This window comes from Vombatus ursinus, unplaced genomic scaffold (assembly GCF_900497805.2).
Source record: "Vombatus ursinus unplaced genomic scaffold, bare-nosed wombat genome assembly UNPS02014817.1, whole genome shotgun sequence".
NCBI classification, from domain to species: domain Eukaryota; kingdom Metazoa; phylum Chordata; class Mammalia; order Diprotodontia; family Vombatidae; genus Vombatus; species Vombatus ursinus.
In genome coordinates this window covers 15561954-15581163 of record NW_020954595.1, presented here as the reverse complement: position 1 = coordinate 15581163, position 19210 = coordinate 15561954, and the positions used below count along the sequence as shown (strand labels likewise).

Here is a 19210-nt window from a genome sequence, read left to right as displayed (position 1 = left end):
AACTTCATCCTCACTGGTTCCCCGTCCTCTGCCAAGGAGAGTGACCTTTCCCTTGGCAATGACAGAGCAACACTGAGTCACAGGGTGTTAGTCCCCAGCAGAAGCAAGGCTGGAGTGAGAGGGCAGCCCCCATGAACCCTGGGGGTGGGGGTGGGGGCTCTGGAGAGGTAAAGACTGGGCAGGGGACTTGGCCTCACTTAAGAAGAGGCCTTTTGATCAGGCAGATCTTCTGCTAGGCGCTTTGCCCCTGGCTCCGCCTCCTGCCCCTTCTGTACCCAGGATGGAACAAAGCCATGCGCCTCCCTGGGTTTCCCTCCAAGACTGTGAAAGAGTTCAACTGCTTCATGCTGCGGAGGCAGCACAATAGGAGAACACCTGCTCTCAAGGAATCACCATGTGCTGGGGAGGAGGTTCTAGGGATTGGTGCACTCAGTGCGTTCCAAAAGAACAAGGACTGCTGGAAACAGGGAGAAATTTGGTTGGCTTGGCAGCATCCTAGCAAACACCACCAGTTCTTCACCTCAGGCTCCCAACTCTGCCTGTAAAAATAAGCAGGAGCTAGTGTTCGGGGAAGGAGTGGACAAGCCTGCAGCCCCGGGGGGTGGGGTTGGCCAGTAAGCCTGCCTCTGGGGTACAGATGGAGCCACTTTTCTCCTCCGATTTTGTGACAACCGCCTTAGTGGCTGAGGTAGCCAAGTCTGACATTGGAGAGAACTAATCACTAGATCCAGTGGATTGGACCTGTCTCAAGGGGCAGGGCCCAGTTATCTACAGAGTAGCCAATTTCGGAATCCAAGGGACAGTCAAAGGTCTGTTTCAGAGTCTGGGAATACGCTACTTGTGGTCTGTCCATTGGGCGACTGCACAATTGGCCTGCCATAGTGGCTGTGACTTCCTTTCCTTATAACAAATGTGCTCATTCCCCCACTGACCACATCCAAAAATGGATCTCATTCTGCATGTCTCATGTGCCACCTCTCTGTCAGGAGGTGGCCAGCATTCCCCATCACTGTCCTCTGGAATAGGGTTCATCGCTGTTCTTAAATTGTTGATTGTCTTGACCTTGATACCGATATTTCAAAAGTTGTCTCTGCTTGATTCCCTCTGCATCTGTCCAGACGGGTCTTCTCAGGTTTCCCTGATGGACTAGTCTGACCACTGGTCTCCCTGTCTCAGATCTCTCCCCACCTGAGCCCATCCTCCACTCACCTGCCAAAGCGGTCCTCCCAAATCGATCTTAGTAACCTGTGTCTCCCAGTCCCAGGCACTTTCAATGGCTGCCTCCCATGCCTGGTACTCTCTCCCCCTCCCCTCTCTGCCTTTCCTGATATAGCTTCCTTTTGGTGCCTTCCTTCCATTGGTGAACTCTGATTTATCTTGTATGTATCTTGTCTGTCCAGAGGCATTGTACCTTCTGTGACCTTGGTATCCAATAGACTGGGAGCTCCTTGAGGGCAGGGGCTGGTTTTTGCCTTTCTTTGTATCTCCAGCACTTAGCACAGTGCTTGGTACATTTGTTGTTCAGTCATTTCAGCCGTGAACACTCTCTGTGACCCCATTTGGGATTTTCATGGATACTGGAAGGGTTTGCCATTTCCTTCTTCAGCTCATTTTATAGATGAGGAAACTGAGGCAAACAGGATGAAATGACTTGCCCAGGGTCACACAACTAGTAAGTGCCTGAGGCCAGATTTGAGCTCAAGTCTTCCTGACTCCAGGCCAACCGCTATATCCACTGCCCATCCTGGCACATAGTAGGTGCTTAATCCATGTTTATTAACTGACTCAGCAACAACTAGACTGGCATAACGTTGCTTCATTCTCATTTGCCACCCACCACCCTCCATAGCCACTCCCACATGCGACAAGCCTTATTACGGTTTATCAGAACCCTGCTCTCAGAGACGGAGAAGAGACTACTCATGGCCAGCCAGGTATGCCTTTCTTGGACCATGCAGCCATGCAGAGCATGCAGCCCCTCTACCTTTACAAGAGTAGGAGCTGGCATCCTGACCCTGGCCCCAGTCTCAAGGTCCAGTCCTCTTTCTAGTGCCCCACTCGACCCCTCCAGGACATCGAAGTGCCTGATCTTACCAGCCAGGTTCATGGGCAGACAAAAGAGGGACTTGTTGAGGTGGGGTGGTCCTGTGCTGGTGTTGGCCAGCAGACACATCCAGTCAGCTTGGCTCCCAGATGTTGTCCACATCTTGCTACCATTGATGATATAATCATCCCCTTTGAGCACAGCCTTTGTCTTGATACCTGTTGGCAAAAGAGGAAAGAGGAAGACAATGACTTTCCACACTCCAATTAATCTGGAAAGGCTGTGAGAATGGTTAAGGGATTCTGATCTGGGAGGTGCCTCAGGGGCTGTTGTTAATCAGCCAATTAACAAACATTTACAAGCACCTCTTCTGTCCTTTGCCTTGCTAAATTCTGGGGGGACAAAGGCAAAAATGGAAGCAGTCACTGCCATCGAATGGGTTATATTCTTTTTTTTTTTATTAATTTATTTTGATTTATCAATAATCACTTCCATATGCTATTGAGTTTAAAATTTTCTCCACCTCCCTCCTCTCCTCCCTCCCCAAGACAGTGTGCAATCTGATATAGGCTCTATGTATACATTCTTATTAATCGTATTTTCACATTAGTCATGTTGTAAAGAAGAATTAGAATGCATGGGAGGAACCATGAAATAGAAGAAACAAAATTAAAAAGAGAGAGAGTGAGCAAAGATTGTGTTTTGATCTGCATTCAGACTCCATAGTTCTTCCTCTGGATGTGGATAGCATTTTCCATCATGAGTCTTTTGGAGTTGCCTTAAATCTTTGTATTACTGAGAAGAACTAAGTCTATCAAAGTTAGTCATCATCAAATTACTTTTATGACACAAATATGGTGCTTATACTTAAACCAGGAATAGACAACTCAGAGAAAGAAAATTATAGACCAATTTCCCTAATGAATACTAATGCACAAATTTTAAATAAAATACAAGCAAAGAGACTATAGCACTATATCACAAGGATCATACACTATAACCAGGTGGAATTTATACCAGGAATGAAGGGCTGGTTCAATATTAGGAAAACTACCAACACAACTGACCATATTGTAACAAAACCAACAGAAATCATATGATTATCTCAATAGATGCAGAAAAAGCCTTTGACAAAATACAGCACCCATTCCTACTAAAAACACCATAGAGTGTGGGAATAAATTGAGCTTAATTTAAAATGATAAGTAATATTCATCTAAAACCATCAGGAAGCATTATCTATAATGAGGGTAAGCTAGAAGCCTTCCCAATACAATCAAGGCTGAATCAAGAATGCCCATTATCACTTCTATTATTCAATATAGTACTAGAAATGTTAGCTATAGCAATAAGAGAAGAAAAAGAAATTGAAGGAATTAGAATAGTCATTGAGGAAACAAAACCATCACACTTTGCAGATCATATGATGTTAATACTTAGAAAATTCTAGAGAATCAATTAAAAAACTACTTGAAATTATTAACAACTTTTGCAAAGTTGGAGGATAAAAAAATAAACCCACATAAATCATCAGCATTTCTATATATTATCAATAAAGTTCAGCAGCAAGAGGTAGAAAGAAAAATTCCATTTAAAATAACCATAGACAATATGAAATATTTGGAAGTCTACCTGCCAACACAAACCCAGGAACTATATGAACACAACTATAAAACACTTTATGAAATAAAGTCAGATCTAAAACAATTGGGAAAATAATAATTGCTCATGAGTAGACTAAGCCAATTTAATAAAAATGACAATTCTACTTAAATTAATCTATTAATTCAGTTCCATATCAATTGAACAATCAGAAAATTATTTTGTAGAACTAGAAAAAATAACAAAATTCATCTGGAGGAACAAAAACATAAGGATATCAAGGGAATCAATGAAAAAAAAATTAGAAAGAAGGTGGTATAGCCATACCAGATCTCAAACCATACTATAAAGTGGTAATTATCAAAACAATCTGGTACTAGCTAAGAAACAGAGTGGTGGATCAGTGGAATAGATTAGGTATAAATTACATTATAGTAAATTACCATAGTATTCTAGCATATGATAAACCCAAGGATCCAAGCTTTTGGAACAAAAACTCATTATTTGACAAGAACTGCTGAGAAAACTGGAAAACAGTATGACAGAAACTAGGTATAGACCAATATCTCACACCTTATACTAAGATAAGGTCAAAATGGGTGCATGGTTTACACAAATGGTGATACCATAAGCAAATTAAGAGAGTATGGAATAGTTTATCTGTCAGCTTTATGGATAAAGGAAGAATTTAAGACCAAAGAAGATATAGAGAGCATTACAAAATGTAAAATAGATAATTTTGGTTATAGAAAATTAAAAAGGTTTTGCACAAACAAAACCAATGCAACCAAAATTATAAGGGAAGCCAATGGGGGGGCAATTTGCAACAACTATCTCTGATAAAGGCCTCATTTCTCAACTATATAGAGAACTGAAGCAAATCTATAAAAACACAAGTCATTCCCCAATTGATGAATGATCAAAGTATATGAACAAGCAGTTTTCAGACAAAGAAATCAAAACTATCTATAGTCACATGAAAAAATGCTCTAAATCACTATTCATCAGAGAAATGCAAATTAAAACAACTCAGAGGTACTCCTTCACACCCATCAGATTGACTAATAAGACAAAAAAAGGAAAATGTTGGAAGGGATGTGAGAAAACTGGGATATTAATGCATTGTTGGTGGAGTTGTGAACTGATCCAATCATTCTGGAGAGCAATTTGGAATTATGCTCAAAGGGCTATAAAACTGTGCATACCCTTTGATCCAGCAATACCACTGCTAGGTCTATATCCCAAAGACATCCCCTAAATGGGAAAAAGATCTATTTGTACAAAAATATTTACAACAGCTCTTTTTGTGGTGGCTAAGAACTGGAAATCAAATGGATGCCCATCAATTAGGGAATGGCTAAACACGCTGTGGTATATAATTGTAATGGATAGTGTTGTGCTATAAGAAATGACAAGCAGAATGATTTCAGAAAAATCTGGAAAATCTTACATGAACTGATACATAGTGAAGTGAACAGAACCAAGAGAACATTGTACACAGTGACAGCAATATTGTTCAATGAAGAACTGTGAATGACTTAGCTATTCTCAGCAATACAATGATCCAAGACAAACCCAAAGGACTAATGACGAAGCATGCTATCTGCATCCCAAGAAAGAACTCATATTGTCTGAATACAGACTGAAGCAGGCTGTTTTTCACTTTCTTTCATTTTTTTCCTTTGTTTGAGACTTCTTATACAAAATTACTAATATGGAAATTTTTTACAGAATTGCACATGCATAACCTATATCTAGTAGCTTACTGTCTCAGGGAGGGGGTGAGGGAGGTGGGGGGCAGATAGAATTTGGAACTAAAAACTTTAAATAAAAATGTAAAAAAAACTGCTAATAGGCAAAAAGGAGAAATCAACAGATTATCTAGATATGCCAAACATCACATCAAATGTATATAAAATATTAATATTTAATAAATCTATGTGAAATTTTAAAAAGTTATGCCCTTTTGTTAGCTATAGTCCAGGCTCTCTCCACCAAATCTCTGGGAGGTCCCATTTGCCTCCTTGCATTAGAATCTGAAGTTCCTCCTTTTTTAAACTCCTCTTTTATAAATTTATGGATAGACATGGAGTAAGATGAGTTTTACTACTGGCTCCTTTCTTGGACTTTAATACCTTTTTTGAAGTTCTGTGTGTCTCAGCTGCCATTCTTTCTACATTGTAGATGCTTTCTATAGTAGCCCTTCATTGGATAGACATGAGAAGTTACCCCCCTCCCCCTTTTCTTCTTACTTTCAAAACATTTTGATTCAATTTGTAAACCACTAGGCAAATGCATCCTTAAGGAGCCCCCATTGGTTAGTTACTCTCTATTCCTGGTCAGAAGCCTGTTATTCATACATTTTTAAGAGAATGGTCGAAGATTCCAGATATCACTCTCATATATCATCTTTCTAGCCAATGGTTCATTTTCCAAATCTTGCTTTTGAATTTGTATCCCTAGTTCTTGGCACATAGAAATGATTCACTTTTGTTTTATGATTTGTCTCTGTTCTGTCCATCCACCTCTTTTGAATCCCTCACTTTTCATGACCATTGTTTCTGAGGTCTTGCTCCTTCCTAAAAGGAACCCCAGGAATCACCCAACACTCCCAGTTATGGCTGTCATTTAGCACCCAAGGGGAGGCAGCCCCAATAGCTGCTCACATCTTCCATTGTTCTCAATCGTCTATATAACCAGCATCACCTAACGAGGACGTTCGAAAAAGAAAGGGGTGAGCCAACACAGACGACTCAGCAGCCTCCATTATAGGGTAACAAGGCTCATCAATAGAACTCGGGAGAATCTACAGGTCTGTCACATGCACTCATTCACTCACTTGCAACATCAGAACCTGCTCCGGGCTCACTGACTCCAAGGCAGGCCACAAAATCTCCAGCAATGGATGGAACCAGGAATTGCTGCTTTAGCTCTTCGGCCCCAAACCTGAAAGTGGAAGAAAAGAACATGAAGAATTCAGGGCTAAAATTGTTTGGGAAAACAGAGTTTTCCCTGCACCAGGAGCCCACAGGCAATTCTAGGCTGTTGGAATAGCTGTGTGTATGTACATGTGTGCTGGTGCTTCCTCTTCACTTTTGAAACCACAAGATAAGAGGTAAAGGTCTTTCCGATACAACCCTTTCGAGCTGTCTAGCCCCACACATGTGCTCAGAAGCTTGAAGACCATGAGGAGTCAAGATGACAGTAATGGAAGATGAGTGATTTGATGCTTAGCCCTTAGAGAAGGCAATCTTCAGTAATCAAACCTGTCAAGGGACCTTACCTGTACAGGTAAGCTTATTAAGAAAGGAAGATAGACAAATGACAGATAGATAGATAGGATATGAATATGGATATTGCAGGAATAGATGTGTGCAATATGTAATATATACACATAATCCAAGAATTGTGAAGTAATGAATCTACATCAGTCAATCAACTACCTGTGCTAACAGCTTTGAGGGGTGAAAAGCATCTCTCCAACTAAATTAACTGATAAAAAGGCCACACTCTGGTACCATAATCATGTGAGAACTCTTTTCAATGGAATCAGCTCAATTAAAGACATTCCAACTAAGTGTGAAAAGGCCTTGATCAATGTAGACCTCTCCAATGTGTCATTGAATGAACTGGAAGTCTATTCAGATCAACTGAGGAAGCTTGGTCATGACCCAGGGAGGCATGCTTGTGAACATACCTTTCAAGGGCAGGGGTGGCCATGTCAGTCTGCAAGATGATGGCCATGGCAATGCCCATTGCACTGATATTCCCCAGTTCTTCGACCACTGCAATTTGATGAGATAACTCCAAGTTCTGGCCTCCATACTCTGCCAAGGAGGAGAGAGGTGAGGTCAGTGATGACAGCTGGACATGACACTCCTCCCTCCAGGGACCTTGGCATGCCTGGCAGTGAGATGAGCACACTCACCTGTTCCTGTTTGCCCCAAGAGCTCTACCATGGTGCTGTAAGTGGAGCATGTGATAGGACACCCAATAGGTGCTGAATAAATGTTTGTTGGATGAAAGACCTTTTAGAATCTTCTCAGTATGTTTCCTGAAGTGTGGCACCCAGAATTAAACAGAATCCTGCATCACCCTCAGGAGGGGGAAGGAAGGGGAGCCCATCCTCTCCCCATTCCTGATGAAATGGTCACTCAGTGGAGCCCAAGCCTGGGCTTGGTCTTGGCCTGCAGTGCCCTCCTTTGAGATCTCTGTCCTGTGAAGCCCTCAGGGCTCTTTCACTGCCCTTCCCCCATCCTGTGTTTGTGCATTGGACCATCTGAACCCACAGGTAGGAGTTGACATTTGTCACTAAATAGCACAGTATTCCATTCTGCCCTGAAGATTCTGGCCTGAAAAATCAAGGGTTAGCTGACTAAGGGCCCTTCTGACTTTTTTTGTCCTGCCATTGTCCAAGTGTTTTTGCAGTCTTGTCAAGTGACTAAAGATCATTCCAGATGGACATGGCACTGATCCCAGCACTGCCAGCAGGAGAAGAGTGGGCTGGGTAGCTGCAGAGGTTTCACTCTGAAAGAGTCTGATGGTCTAGTTAACACCAAGACAGTTAAACCAGCTGTGTGATCCTGGGCAAGTCACTTAGTCTCCCATTGCCTCAGTTTCCTCAACTGTAAAATGGAGGAAATTGTAGCACCTGCCTTGTAGGGTTGTTGGGAGAATCAAATGGGATCATATTGGTTAAGTGTTTAGCACAGTGACTAGCAAATAGTAGGCCTGCTCCAGATCTAGCCTATTGGGAGACCCACCATCCCACCCTGCCAAGTCAAAGTTCTGCTGCCACAGATTGGGCAAATGCAGAAGACATAATTACAAAATATAGGACTTAATCTATAAGAATAAAGACTCTAAAATTTTTGAGAGGTCAGGGAAGGCCATGCGGTGCTGTAGATAGCATGAGATGTGGAGTCAGGGGCTCTGGGTTCAAATTCTGGTTCTGCCATTTGGGATGCCTGAGCCCCAGTTTCATCTATAAAATGAAGGCATTCCACTAGATAGAGATCTGTGGCCATTGTGTCATGCAGTCCCTAAGCTTGGGGAAGAATGACAAAAGTCTGTAAGCAAGTACAAGACCTGGAGCTGTGACCCTGACTAAATATGGGATGCCATTAATGCAGGACCAGCCTGTGAGAGCCTGGAATGATGACCATCCACATACTCATCTTGGCAATGCAAATAAAAATATGGCACTGCCCTGGAGCCCAGGTGGCTTCTTCTCTGCCTCTCCTTCTCTACTCAGTGCATGTCCCTCCTCGGCTGAGGGAGGCAAAACGCCCTCTTTGGACCTTCTTCAGGAGAGAGAGGAAGGCAAAAAAGTAGATTTGGGAATTGTCTGTAAAGAAATGATCATCATGGGAGGTGAATACCAAGGAAGTCTGGAGAAAAAGAAGAGACAAGGCCCTTCAAGGGAAAGCGGGAAGGGGGACACCCCACATGCTATGGCTGTGACACGACTGATATTCTAACAAAGGAGGCTGAGAACTGAAGTCAGACAGGGAGGAGAACAAGAGGTCATGACAACCCAGAGAAGAGAGAGGATCAACAGTGTCTAAGACTGGACAGAGCCTGGGAATGGCCATCAGTTGGAGAGTGTAAGGATTCATTAGAGGGGGAGCCAAAGCCCAGCTGCAGGATGTCCTTAATAAGGTGAGCAGGGATGACGAAGGTGAGCCAGAGAGAGCAGACTCTGCTGTAGGGTTTGGAAAAGGTGACGGGATGATTGATACCTTGAGGGATGGCAGGATCAATGAAGAGTCTTTGTAGTTGCTGGTTGGATTTTTAAGGTTTGGAGAGATCTAGGCATGTCTGTCAGTAGCGAGGAAGGAGCCAGACTGAAGACGGGGCCTGGGGTAGAGGAGGTGGGGAAATAGCATGGGGAAAGACTTCCAGAGGAACCTGGGATGGAGAGCACCTCTTCCGCACCTCCCAGGAAAGCATGGCTGGCGGTGTGAAGACAGGATGGGGAGATGAGAGCATTTGCAACAGATAGCCTTGGTTTTCTCTGCTGAGAGACAGGAGGTTGGAAACGGGAGTGTTTGGGGCCAGCTGCTGAGGGGAGTGTCCGCCAGGTGAAAATCAAAGGGCACAGGAGGAAACCCAGGAACCAGGGGAGCTGTAGCTGAGTAGGCAGGTGGCAAGGTGACCCAGTGTGAAGGACTGCCGTCCACCTCCTGACCCACAGCAGTTGCTGATAATGTCACTAATGGCCTCCAGTTCATCATGGATATCTTCCTCACCTTGTCCTGGAGCACCTTGGGCAGCCCCAGAGCCCAAGACAACTAGATTCTTCAGAGACTCAGCCCTGGTGCCACTCCCACCCCCAGTCCTCCCTGGGCTGTGCCCAAGCTGAAGCCCCCTGCCCCAACTCCTGAGCACAGTTTTCCTCTTGGTAGCAGTTCTTCCTAGGAGTACAAGTGTTGACAGAAGGACCCACTTTCTCCTCAACCATCTCCCAAGTCCTGAACTTCCTTACGAATCAATTGAACAGTTGGGGGAATTACAAAATTATCTCAGGCTATTATTTTTCGTTATCTCTCAGGGAAGGGGGCTGGAGAGGACGGCACTCCCTGGGCAGGCTGGGCATCGAAATATGGGTGTATGTGTTAGTCTGGTTAGGGCCTGGAAGAGAAGCCAGAGAGGCTTGGGGTGGGGGACAGTTCCTCCTCTCCCCCTCCCTCTCTGCTCTGCTGAGAACACATCTGCCTTCAGAGCCTCCTTCCTTGGAGGCTGAACTGGGGAAGCTGCTCATTCAGCACAGGAAGCCCAGCTTGGAAAGGAAACATGGCCCTATCCTGATAAATATCAGGAAACTGCTTTGTGTTTCCGGCTGCCTAAGCCAACCCCCCCGCCCCCGAATGTTGTCATGTTCTTCTAGAGCAAGGCAGGAGCTGCAGAGCCATGCGTCCACCTCCCCAACTGGAGGCTTCCTCCGGGGCCTGACCCTGAATCCAGAAGCCTCCCTCTCTCTCCTCAGGCCAGGTTGGACTTTGGGGCATGTACAAACATTCTGTTCCTGGTCCTGCTCTGCCAACCACATGGTAAAGAGCAGTCTCTAAAACTGGCTGTGTGACCAGAACTGGGAGTGACAGTCAATCGCCCAGAGCTCGTCCCTTTCCTTAGGCAACTTCTTCCTGCCTGATAGGGCAAGAAAGCCCCAGTGTTGTAGGGGGAGGTGCCTTGGAGCTTCCCCCATCAGTGGGGGACATGATAGTGGCCCATGAATAGGGACTGCTGTTCTTTGCCTCAGCGCCAAAGGGAAGGAGGTTGGAGTCCACAGCCTAATGGGTTTCGAAAGGTCCAAGTTCACGTCCAACCTCGAGGCCATGAAGATCCAGGAGTGACCTTCAACCTCTGGGCCCCACCATTGAGGCGAAGATAAGGGGTCACCCTGTGTCAAGACCATATTTGGACATGAACTTGGTGAGAACAAATCAATACTGTACAGAAACTGCCTTAACTTTGGGCCCCTTGTCCCCAGAGGTGATGTGAAGTAGCAGGGAATGTGACCATCCCCCCCACACACACACTGTACAGGGAGACGGTTCTGACTACGTCTTTCCATATCCCTTTGTAAAAAGAAAGGGAGGTGAAATAGAAGCAGGACACTCAAGGCTAACTGAGGAGGGAAACCACATCAGAACGTGGTGCCAGTCAATAGCAGTAGAGGGAGACAACCCCAGTCCCTCAGGGGTATCTGTAGAACCCCTGAGAGGGAGAGGAGGTGGAGCCCCCCTGACTTTGGGAGAGTGAGACCAGATCATACTCACTGCTGAGGGATGGAAGACAATGTCTTAAAATACCCTCAAATCCCTCAGCCTAAGCCAGGTTGTCACATCCCATTAGAGAAGCAGCTACTGAGATCAGAAGGAAGGTCTGAGCCTGGCTGAGCACCCTCCTAGGCCTGCCCCCTCCTCACACTAATTCTCCTTTGCCCTTTCCTATTAGTCCTCTGCATTCTGCTAAGTCAGCATTTCCTGGGCCATTGTGAGTCAAACTGATGGGATCTGTCCACTGATGCCTGAGGTCAGGCAGTTCTTGGAACTCCTCCCTCCCCCAAATGCTCCAGAAAGAGGAGAAAAGTCTTTCTGGCCTCAAGAGAATGGTCCAGGTCTGGGCTTTGATCAACTCTCATTGGGACTCACAGTAAGTCGCAGAAAATATGGTTCTGCATGAATTGCCAGGGACCATCTCCTTAAAGCATACTATGTGTGAGCACTAATTTTCAAAGACAGCATTTGAAACAGCAGTTCACTGACTCAGTGTTTCAGCTGAACCACACATATCTCGCCCCCCCCCTCTTACTCTTAGCTTTGTTCACACCCAGGAAGCCAGCTTGCCCTAGAATCTTGAATATGTGATGGGCTGGGAAGCATCGATCCTCTTCCCATTTGTCCACAAATGGGTTAATCTCCTTATCAATAATCTACAATAAAAAGAAAAACAAAATAAATTTTGTTAGAAAGATGGGATGTTTCCTGCAAGAGCCCCAGTTTCTCTCCTGAAGGTTGCATTAATCCTTAGGCGTTCTGTCTTCCAAGGCCCTGGCACCAGAGACTGAGGCCATTCATGTTGCTGAGTGTTTCATGACCAACATCAATCTTGAATGAGTCTCCCCCATTACAGAAAGAAATCCTATTCATTTCTTCAGTCTCTGAGGCTGAATAAATAACAAACAGCCTTCTCACTGAATACTGAGTGCCTCTCCTATGATAATCTAGCAGGTTCACCCATGTTAGCTGTCCTGGAACTGTGCTAGACACCATAAGCTTGACACAGTGGAAGACATCGGGGGATGCAGACAGAGCCAGATAGGGAGTGAGGAAGACCTGGGCCCAAGCCCTGCTTGGTCATGCAGTAAGAACACTGGCTGTAGGACCCCAGTGATTCATTTAGCCCTCGATGTTTTGGGTCACTCTCTGAAACCTGAACTGGTGGAAAGAGTTCACTGGGGGTTCCCGCACAGATGAAATCAGAAGTTGAATCCCCCCTTCTACTCGTGATAATTACCTATGGTACAGAAGAACTGTGTACACGTGTGCATGTTTATAAACACATATGCTGGATTAAACACCCAATGTCTCAATATGATTACATAAAATCACTTGGTTTCCCTGTCTCCTGTCCCCTTGCACTTCTGTGTGTGTGTGTGTGTGTGTGTGTGTGTGTGTGTGTGTGTGTTTGGGAGGAGAGGGGACCATATGTAAGGATGGCTAAAGAACACCTATGATAATGCTGCATTTAGGGTCTTCCCCTGCCCTGCTAGGGTATTGAATGGTAGCTCCCTCCCCTTGTGAATGTGGCCAACCAGCGATCTCTGGCATGCTGGGGTCTGATCAGCCTGAGCACCAGCTTTGGACAACAAAAGTGGGCATGCAATTCCTGTGCTTTCTAATGCCATGATTCAATACTCACTGAGTTTGCCATAATTTGTTTTCTCCCCTTAAACACAACACAAACCCCTTCAAATGAGCAGATAACCCTAAATGCCTACAGACTGGCCAGGCAGTTTGACATTCATTTGACAAGTTTTTGTAATGACTAGGTACCAGGCAGGCTCCATGCTGGCCATCAAGGATGCACACACGCCCCAGTCCCTCCCCTCAAGAATTGTGGGAATGAATGAACCACACTGACTCCATCTTGTGACTCAATTCTGTATCTAGCTCAGTTCCCTTTCTATTCAACTATGGGTCTAGTCCAATGTCTGAATTGTGAAAAAACTTTATTCAGCTATGGGAATTGTGAGAAACCTTTATCGCATTGTTTGAACCTAGCCCTGAGGGCTGGGAAGCTGAACTACTCCTACCTGTTGCTTAGAGACCCTCGGTTATGCTGACCAGAAACCTGGTCATCTGCTAAGATTGATGAAAGGAGTTTTCTCACAATTACACATCTCAAGAAACCCATATGTCTTATCTAAAAACTAGCTCTGTCTGGTCAATCAGTTATTGTTTCCATGTTCCTTTAATTAAACACTGGCAGTTGGGGAATGGGGTGTGAGACACCTCTTTTTCTGAATTCAGGGAATTGCACCTGTTCACTCTCCCCCTCCCAACTTGGAAAGCCCCTATTTTTCCTCCAATTAGAAATCAGATTACCTAAGCTTGTATCCTGGTTTATATGCTGTTGTTTACTCTTAATGCATAAAAATCTATTTCTTCTTGTAGGCAGGGTTCAGTGCCAACTTGAGAAGGCCAGGTTCCAACTTGTTATGCAATTAGCATGCATTGCTTGCTCGAACCTTTGTCTCCTCAGTCGTTTCATCTTTTACCTGCCACGTCCCTCAGAATTTTATCATCTCTAGGGCTATTAGAGGGATTCTAATTAGACAAAAGGTCTTGGCGTGATTCTGTTGTTTGGAATGATCTCAAGAGAAGAATGGAAGAATGGGGAAGAAGAATGAACTGGGAAAGAAGGAAGGATGAATGGGAAAATTTATCTCCCAAAAGTGGAGTGAGAAAGAGAGTTTATGCAATGGAGGGGGCACAGGAGGAAAGCAGGCAACACTTACATTTTATTTTCATCTAAACTGGATCAAGGAGGGAAGAAAAAACATGAACAATTGGGTGTAGAAATTCACCTCACCCAACAGGGAAGTAGGAGGGAAAGGGTGAGAGAAGATGGAAAACAGGCCAAAGGAAAGATTAATCAGAAGCAAAACAGACTCTTGAGATGGAGACAGGGTAAAAACAAGAGAAGGATACATATAGGAAAATAAGATGGAGGGAAACACGCAGTTAACAATTACAACTATGAGTGTGAATGGGATGAATTCATGCATAAAACAAGAGACAGCAGAACAGACTAGAAACAAGAATGCAGCAATATGTTTTAAGAAACACAATTGAGGGCAGCTAGGTGGTGCAGTGGATAGCACACCAGCCCTGGATTCAGGAGGACCTGAGTTCAAATCCAGCCTCAAACACATAACATTTACTAGTTGTGTGAGCTTGGGCAAGTCACTTAATCCCACTGCCTAGCCAAAAAAAAAAAAAAGAAAGAAAGAAAAAGAACAAAAAATAAACACATTTGAAACAGAAAGATTCACATAGAGTTAAAATAAGGGTCTGGAGCAGAATCTATTGTGTTTTAACTAAAATAAAAAAGAACTGTGTGGCAATCAGACCAAGCAAAAGCAAAAATAGAACTAATTAAAAGAGATAAAGAGGGAAACTTATTTTGCTAAAAGGTACCATACACAAACTGAATATCAGTATTGGACAAACATATGCTACATAGCACAACATGCAAAGTCTTTTTTTTTTTTAAGATTCATTCATTTATTTATTTTTAGTTTTCAACATTCACTTCCACAAGATTTTGAGTAACAAATTTTCTCCCCATCTCATCCCTCCACCAACCTCAAGACAATGTGCATTCTGAACACCCTTTCCCCTAATCTGCCCTCTCTTCTATCTCTCCCCCTTCTCTTATCCCCTTCCTCTTCTATTTTCCTGTAGGGCAGGATAAATTTCTATACCCCATTACCTGTATATCTTATTTCCCAGTTGTTGGTGGAAACAAATTTTTAACATTTGTTTTTAAAACTTTGGGTTCCAAATTTTCTCCCTTCCTCCCTCTCCACTTACCCTCATTGAAAAGGCAAGCATCTTGATACAGGTTATACATGTGTAGTCATGTAAAACCCTTCCAAAGTAGTCATGCTGTGAAAAACTAACCATATTTCCCTTCATCCTATCCTGCCCCCCCATTTATTCTATTCTCTCTTTTGACCCTGTCCCTCCTCAAAAGTGTTTGCTTCTGATTACCCCCTTCCCTAATTTGCCCTCCCCTCTATCATCCCCACAATCTCAACCCCTTGCCCCCTATTTTCCTGTAGGGTAAGATAGCTTTCCATACCCAATTGAGTGTATATGTTATTCCCTCCTTAAGCCAAATCTGATGAGAATAAGATTCACTCATTCCCTCTCACCATCCCCCACTTCCCTTCCACTGTAAAAGCCTTTTCTTGTCTGTTTTATGTGAGATAATTTACCCCATTCTACCTCTCCCTTTCTTCTTCTCCCAGTATAATCCTCTCTCACTGCTTAATTTTATTCTCCAGATATCACCCCTTTATCTTCAATTCATCCTGTGTCCTCTATCTATCAATCTATCTATACATACAATTTTTTTCCCCTCCAACTACCCTAATACTGACAAAGGATTCATGAGTTACAAATATCATCTTTCCATGTAGGAATGTAAACAGTTCAACCTTAATAAGTCCCTTATGATTTCTCTTTCTTGTTTATCTCTTCATGCTTCTCTTGAGTCTTATATTTGAAAGTCAAATTTTCTATTCAGCTCTGTTTTTTTCATCAAGAATGCTTGAAAGTCCTCTATTTCACTGAATATCCATTTTTCCCCTGAAGGATTATTCTCAGTTTTGCTAGGTAGGTGATTCTTGGCTATAATCCTATCTTCTTTGCCCTCTGGAATACCATATTCCAAGCCTCTGTGGTCCCTTAATGTAGAAGCTGCCAAATCCTGTGTTATCCTGATTCTGTTTCCACAGTATTTGAATTGTTTCTTTCTGTCTGCTTGCAATATTTTCTCCTTGACCTGGGAAGCCTGAAATTTGGCTACAATATTCCTAGGAGTTTTCCTTTGGGGGTCTCTTTCAGGAGGTGATCAGTGGATTCTCTCAATTTCTATTTTGCCCTCTGGTTCTAGAATATCAGGGCAGTTTTCCTTGATAATTTCTTGAAAAATGATGTCTAGGCTCTTTTTTTTGATCATGGTTTTCAGATAGTCCAATAATTTTTAAATTCTCTCTCCTGGATCTATTTTCCAGGTCAGTTGTTTTTCCAATGAGATATTTCACATTGTCTTCTATTTTTTCATTCTTTTGGATTTGTTTTACAATGTTTTGATTTCTCATAAAGTCACTAGCTTCCAATTGCTCCATTCTAATTTTTAAGGAAGTATTTTTTTTTGGACTTCCTTTTCCATTTGGCCAATTCTGCTTTTGAAGGCATTCTTCTCTTCATTGACTTTTTGGACCTCTTTTGCCATTTGGGTTAGGCTATTTTTTAAGGTGTTATTTTCTTCAATGGTTTTTTTTTGGGTCTCCTTTAGCAAGCTGTTGACTAGTTGTTCATGATTTTCTTGCATCAGTCTCATTTCTCTTCCCAGTTTTTCCACTACTTCTCTTACTTGTTTCTCAAAATTCTTTTTGAGCTCTTCCATGGCCTGGAACTGATTCATATTTTTCTTGGAGGCTTTGGATACAGGAGCTTTGAATTTGTTGTCTTCTTCTGGTTGTATGTTTTGATCTTCTTTGTCACCAAAGAAAGATTCTATGGTCTGACTTTTTTTTTGTGAGGTTTGGTCATGATCCCAGTCAATTTCTTGAGTTTTAAACTCTTTGTTAAGGTAGGGGTCTGCTTCCAGTGTAGAGAATGTACTGTCCCAAGCTTTGGGGGTTTTGTGCAGCTGTTTTCAGAGATTCTTCCAGGGACCTGTAAATTTTCAGTTCTTTCAAGGTGCTATGATCAAGGGTGAGGTGTTTACTCCTTTTCTTGCCTGTGCTCTGGTCTATGAGTGACCACAAGCATTCTTTTCCACCTTGGAACTGTGAGAAGGATTCCCTCTCCACCACCACTACAAGCTCCACCATGCCAGCATCAGTACTGTCACCCAGAACTGTGACCCAGATCTAAGCACAGGCAAAGCAAGAGAATCCTGCCTCAGCACTGGCAAAGAGATCCCTGAAATCCACCTCTGATCAGCCACTGGATTCCCCCTCAGTCTGTGGGCTGGAAGCTCTGGAAGCAGCTGCTGCCCTGGGGCTGCACCTGGCCTGGGTTAGGACCAAGCTTCTCTCTCACAGCAGTCACAGATTTTTCCTACTGACCTTCTAAGTTGTCTGTGGTGTTTGTGGATTGAGAAGTCTGGAAACCGCCACAGCTGCCTGTGATTCAGTCCTCCGAGGCCTGCTCCAGATTCACTGAGGCCTGGTCTTTGTCTGCATGAGCTCCCAGCCTGGTGTGATGGACCTTTCTAATTAACCACCCAGGTTGTCTTGGGCTGGAAATTTGTTTCACTCTGTCTTTTTGTGGGTTCTGCTAATCTAGAATTTGTTTAGAGCCATTTTTTATAGGTATTTGGAGTGATTTGGGGGAGGTCAAGCAAGTCACTGCTTTTCCATCCAAAGTCTTAAAGGAAAAGTTGGATGAGTTACAGGATAAAACAGGAAGTAGAACTATACTAGTAGGGGACCTCAATTTATCCTTCTCAGACCTAGATAAACCTGACTATAAAATAAAAAAAATTAAGGAGATAGTAGAATTTCAGAAAAGTTATATACAATAGACTTCTGGAGAATAAACTGTAGAAGAGTTTTTCATTTTTCTATTTTTTTGTGACTCATTAACCAAATATGACTTAAGCATTCTGAAAATTTCTTTGTTACAAGTAATTAAAAATCACTATGTGAAATAAGTCAATATGTATTGCTAAAAATCAGTATATTTTCAAAAGCAAGTTTCAATATTAAAATAATCACAATATACTATTCATCAAATAAAATGAGTTAAGTACTTTAGGTTTCAGAACGCAGTCTAATTTATGGATAGTAATTAATTGCTAACTGGAAAAGGAAATGGCAAACCACTCCAGTATCTTTGCCAAGAAAACCCCATGGTCAACATTGGCTTGCTGTGGTCCACAGGGTCAGAAAGAGTCAGACACTATTAAATGATTGAACAACCACAACCTGGAGAATAATGAATAAGAATAGAAAGGAGTATACCTTTTTCTTAACTATGTATGACACCTTCACAAAAATTGGCCATAAAAACCTCACAAATAAATGCAGGAAATCAGAAATATTAATGCACCCTTTTTAGACCACAAAGCAATAAAATTATTTTCAATAAAGGGCCTTTAAACCATAAACTAAACAGTCGTCAGAAACCAAATTACTTAATCCTAAAAAATGAGTTAAAATTGTCTTTACATGTAATTAGGAAAAAATAAAATAAGAGGCAGAGTCAAGATGGAGGGAAAAAGGCAGGGAGTTGCCTGAGGTCTTCTCAGTTTCCCTTGAAACAACTTTAAATCAAGCCTCAAAATGAATCTAGAGTGACAGAACCCATAAAAGGATGGGGTAAAACAATTTTCCAGCCCAAGATACTTAGAAGGTCTGCAGGAAAGGTCTCTCTCACTTGGATAAAAGAAGAGTGCAGCCCAGCTTGGACAGTGTCCAGGCAAGCCAGCGTCAGGCTCCTAGGCCCAGCACAGATCAGTAACTGAGGCTGAGTTGTCCTGGCTCAGCAGGCCAGCGGCACAGTGGGTCAGCAGGTGAACCCCCAGCCCTGGTGGCCCCAGGGCAGAAATCCAGAGATCAGGCCTCTGACTCCAGTGGGATGATGGTCCCTGTACCCTAGGAGCAAAGCTCAACTTTAAAAGTCATGAAATAGCCTGGAAAATGAGCAAATAACAAAAACAAAAAGAAACCCTGACCATAGAAGGCTACTATAGTGACAGGAGAAATCAAAACACAAACTCAGAAGAGTACAACAATGTCAAGAAGCTTGCATGTGA

General features: G+C 43.2%; 1 protein-coding gene across 2 annotated transcripts in view; it reads right to left on the bottom strand.

Annotated features, from left to right (window-relative positions):
* LOC114023259 (probable acyl-CoA dehydrogenase 6) overlaps nt 1-19210 on the bottom strand; it is a 36958-nt gene that overhangs the window by 9876 nt on the left and 7872 nt on the right. For both annotated transcript variants that reach the window (XM_027835820.1, XM_027835821.1), the window contains exons 2-5: nt 11963-12083; nt 7344-7473; nt 6486-6592; nt 2095-2262 (exon numbers count right to left, since the gene is read on the bottom strand). In XM_027835820.1, coding sequence (XP_027691621.1) covers nt 2095-2262; nt 6486-6592; nt 7344-7473; nt 11963-12083 — 526 coding nt within the window. The remainder of the gene's footprint in view (nt 1-2094; nt 2263-6485; nt 6593-7343; nt 7474-11962; nt 12084-19210) is intronic.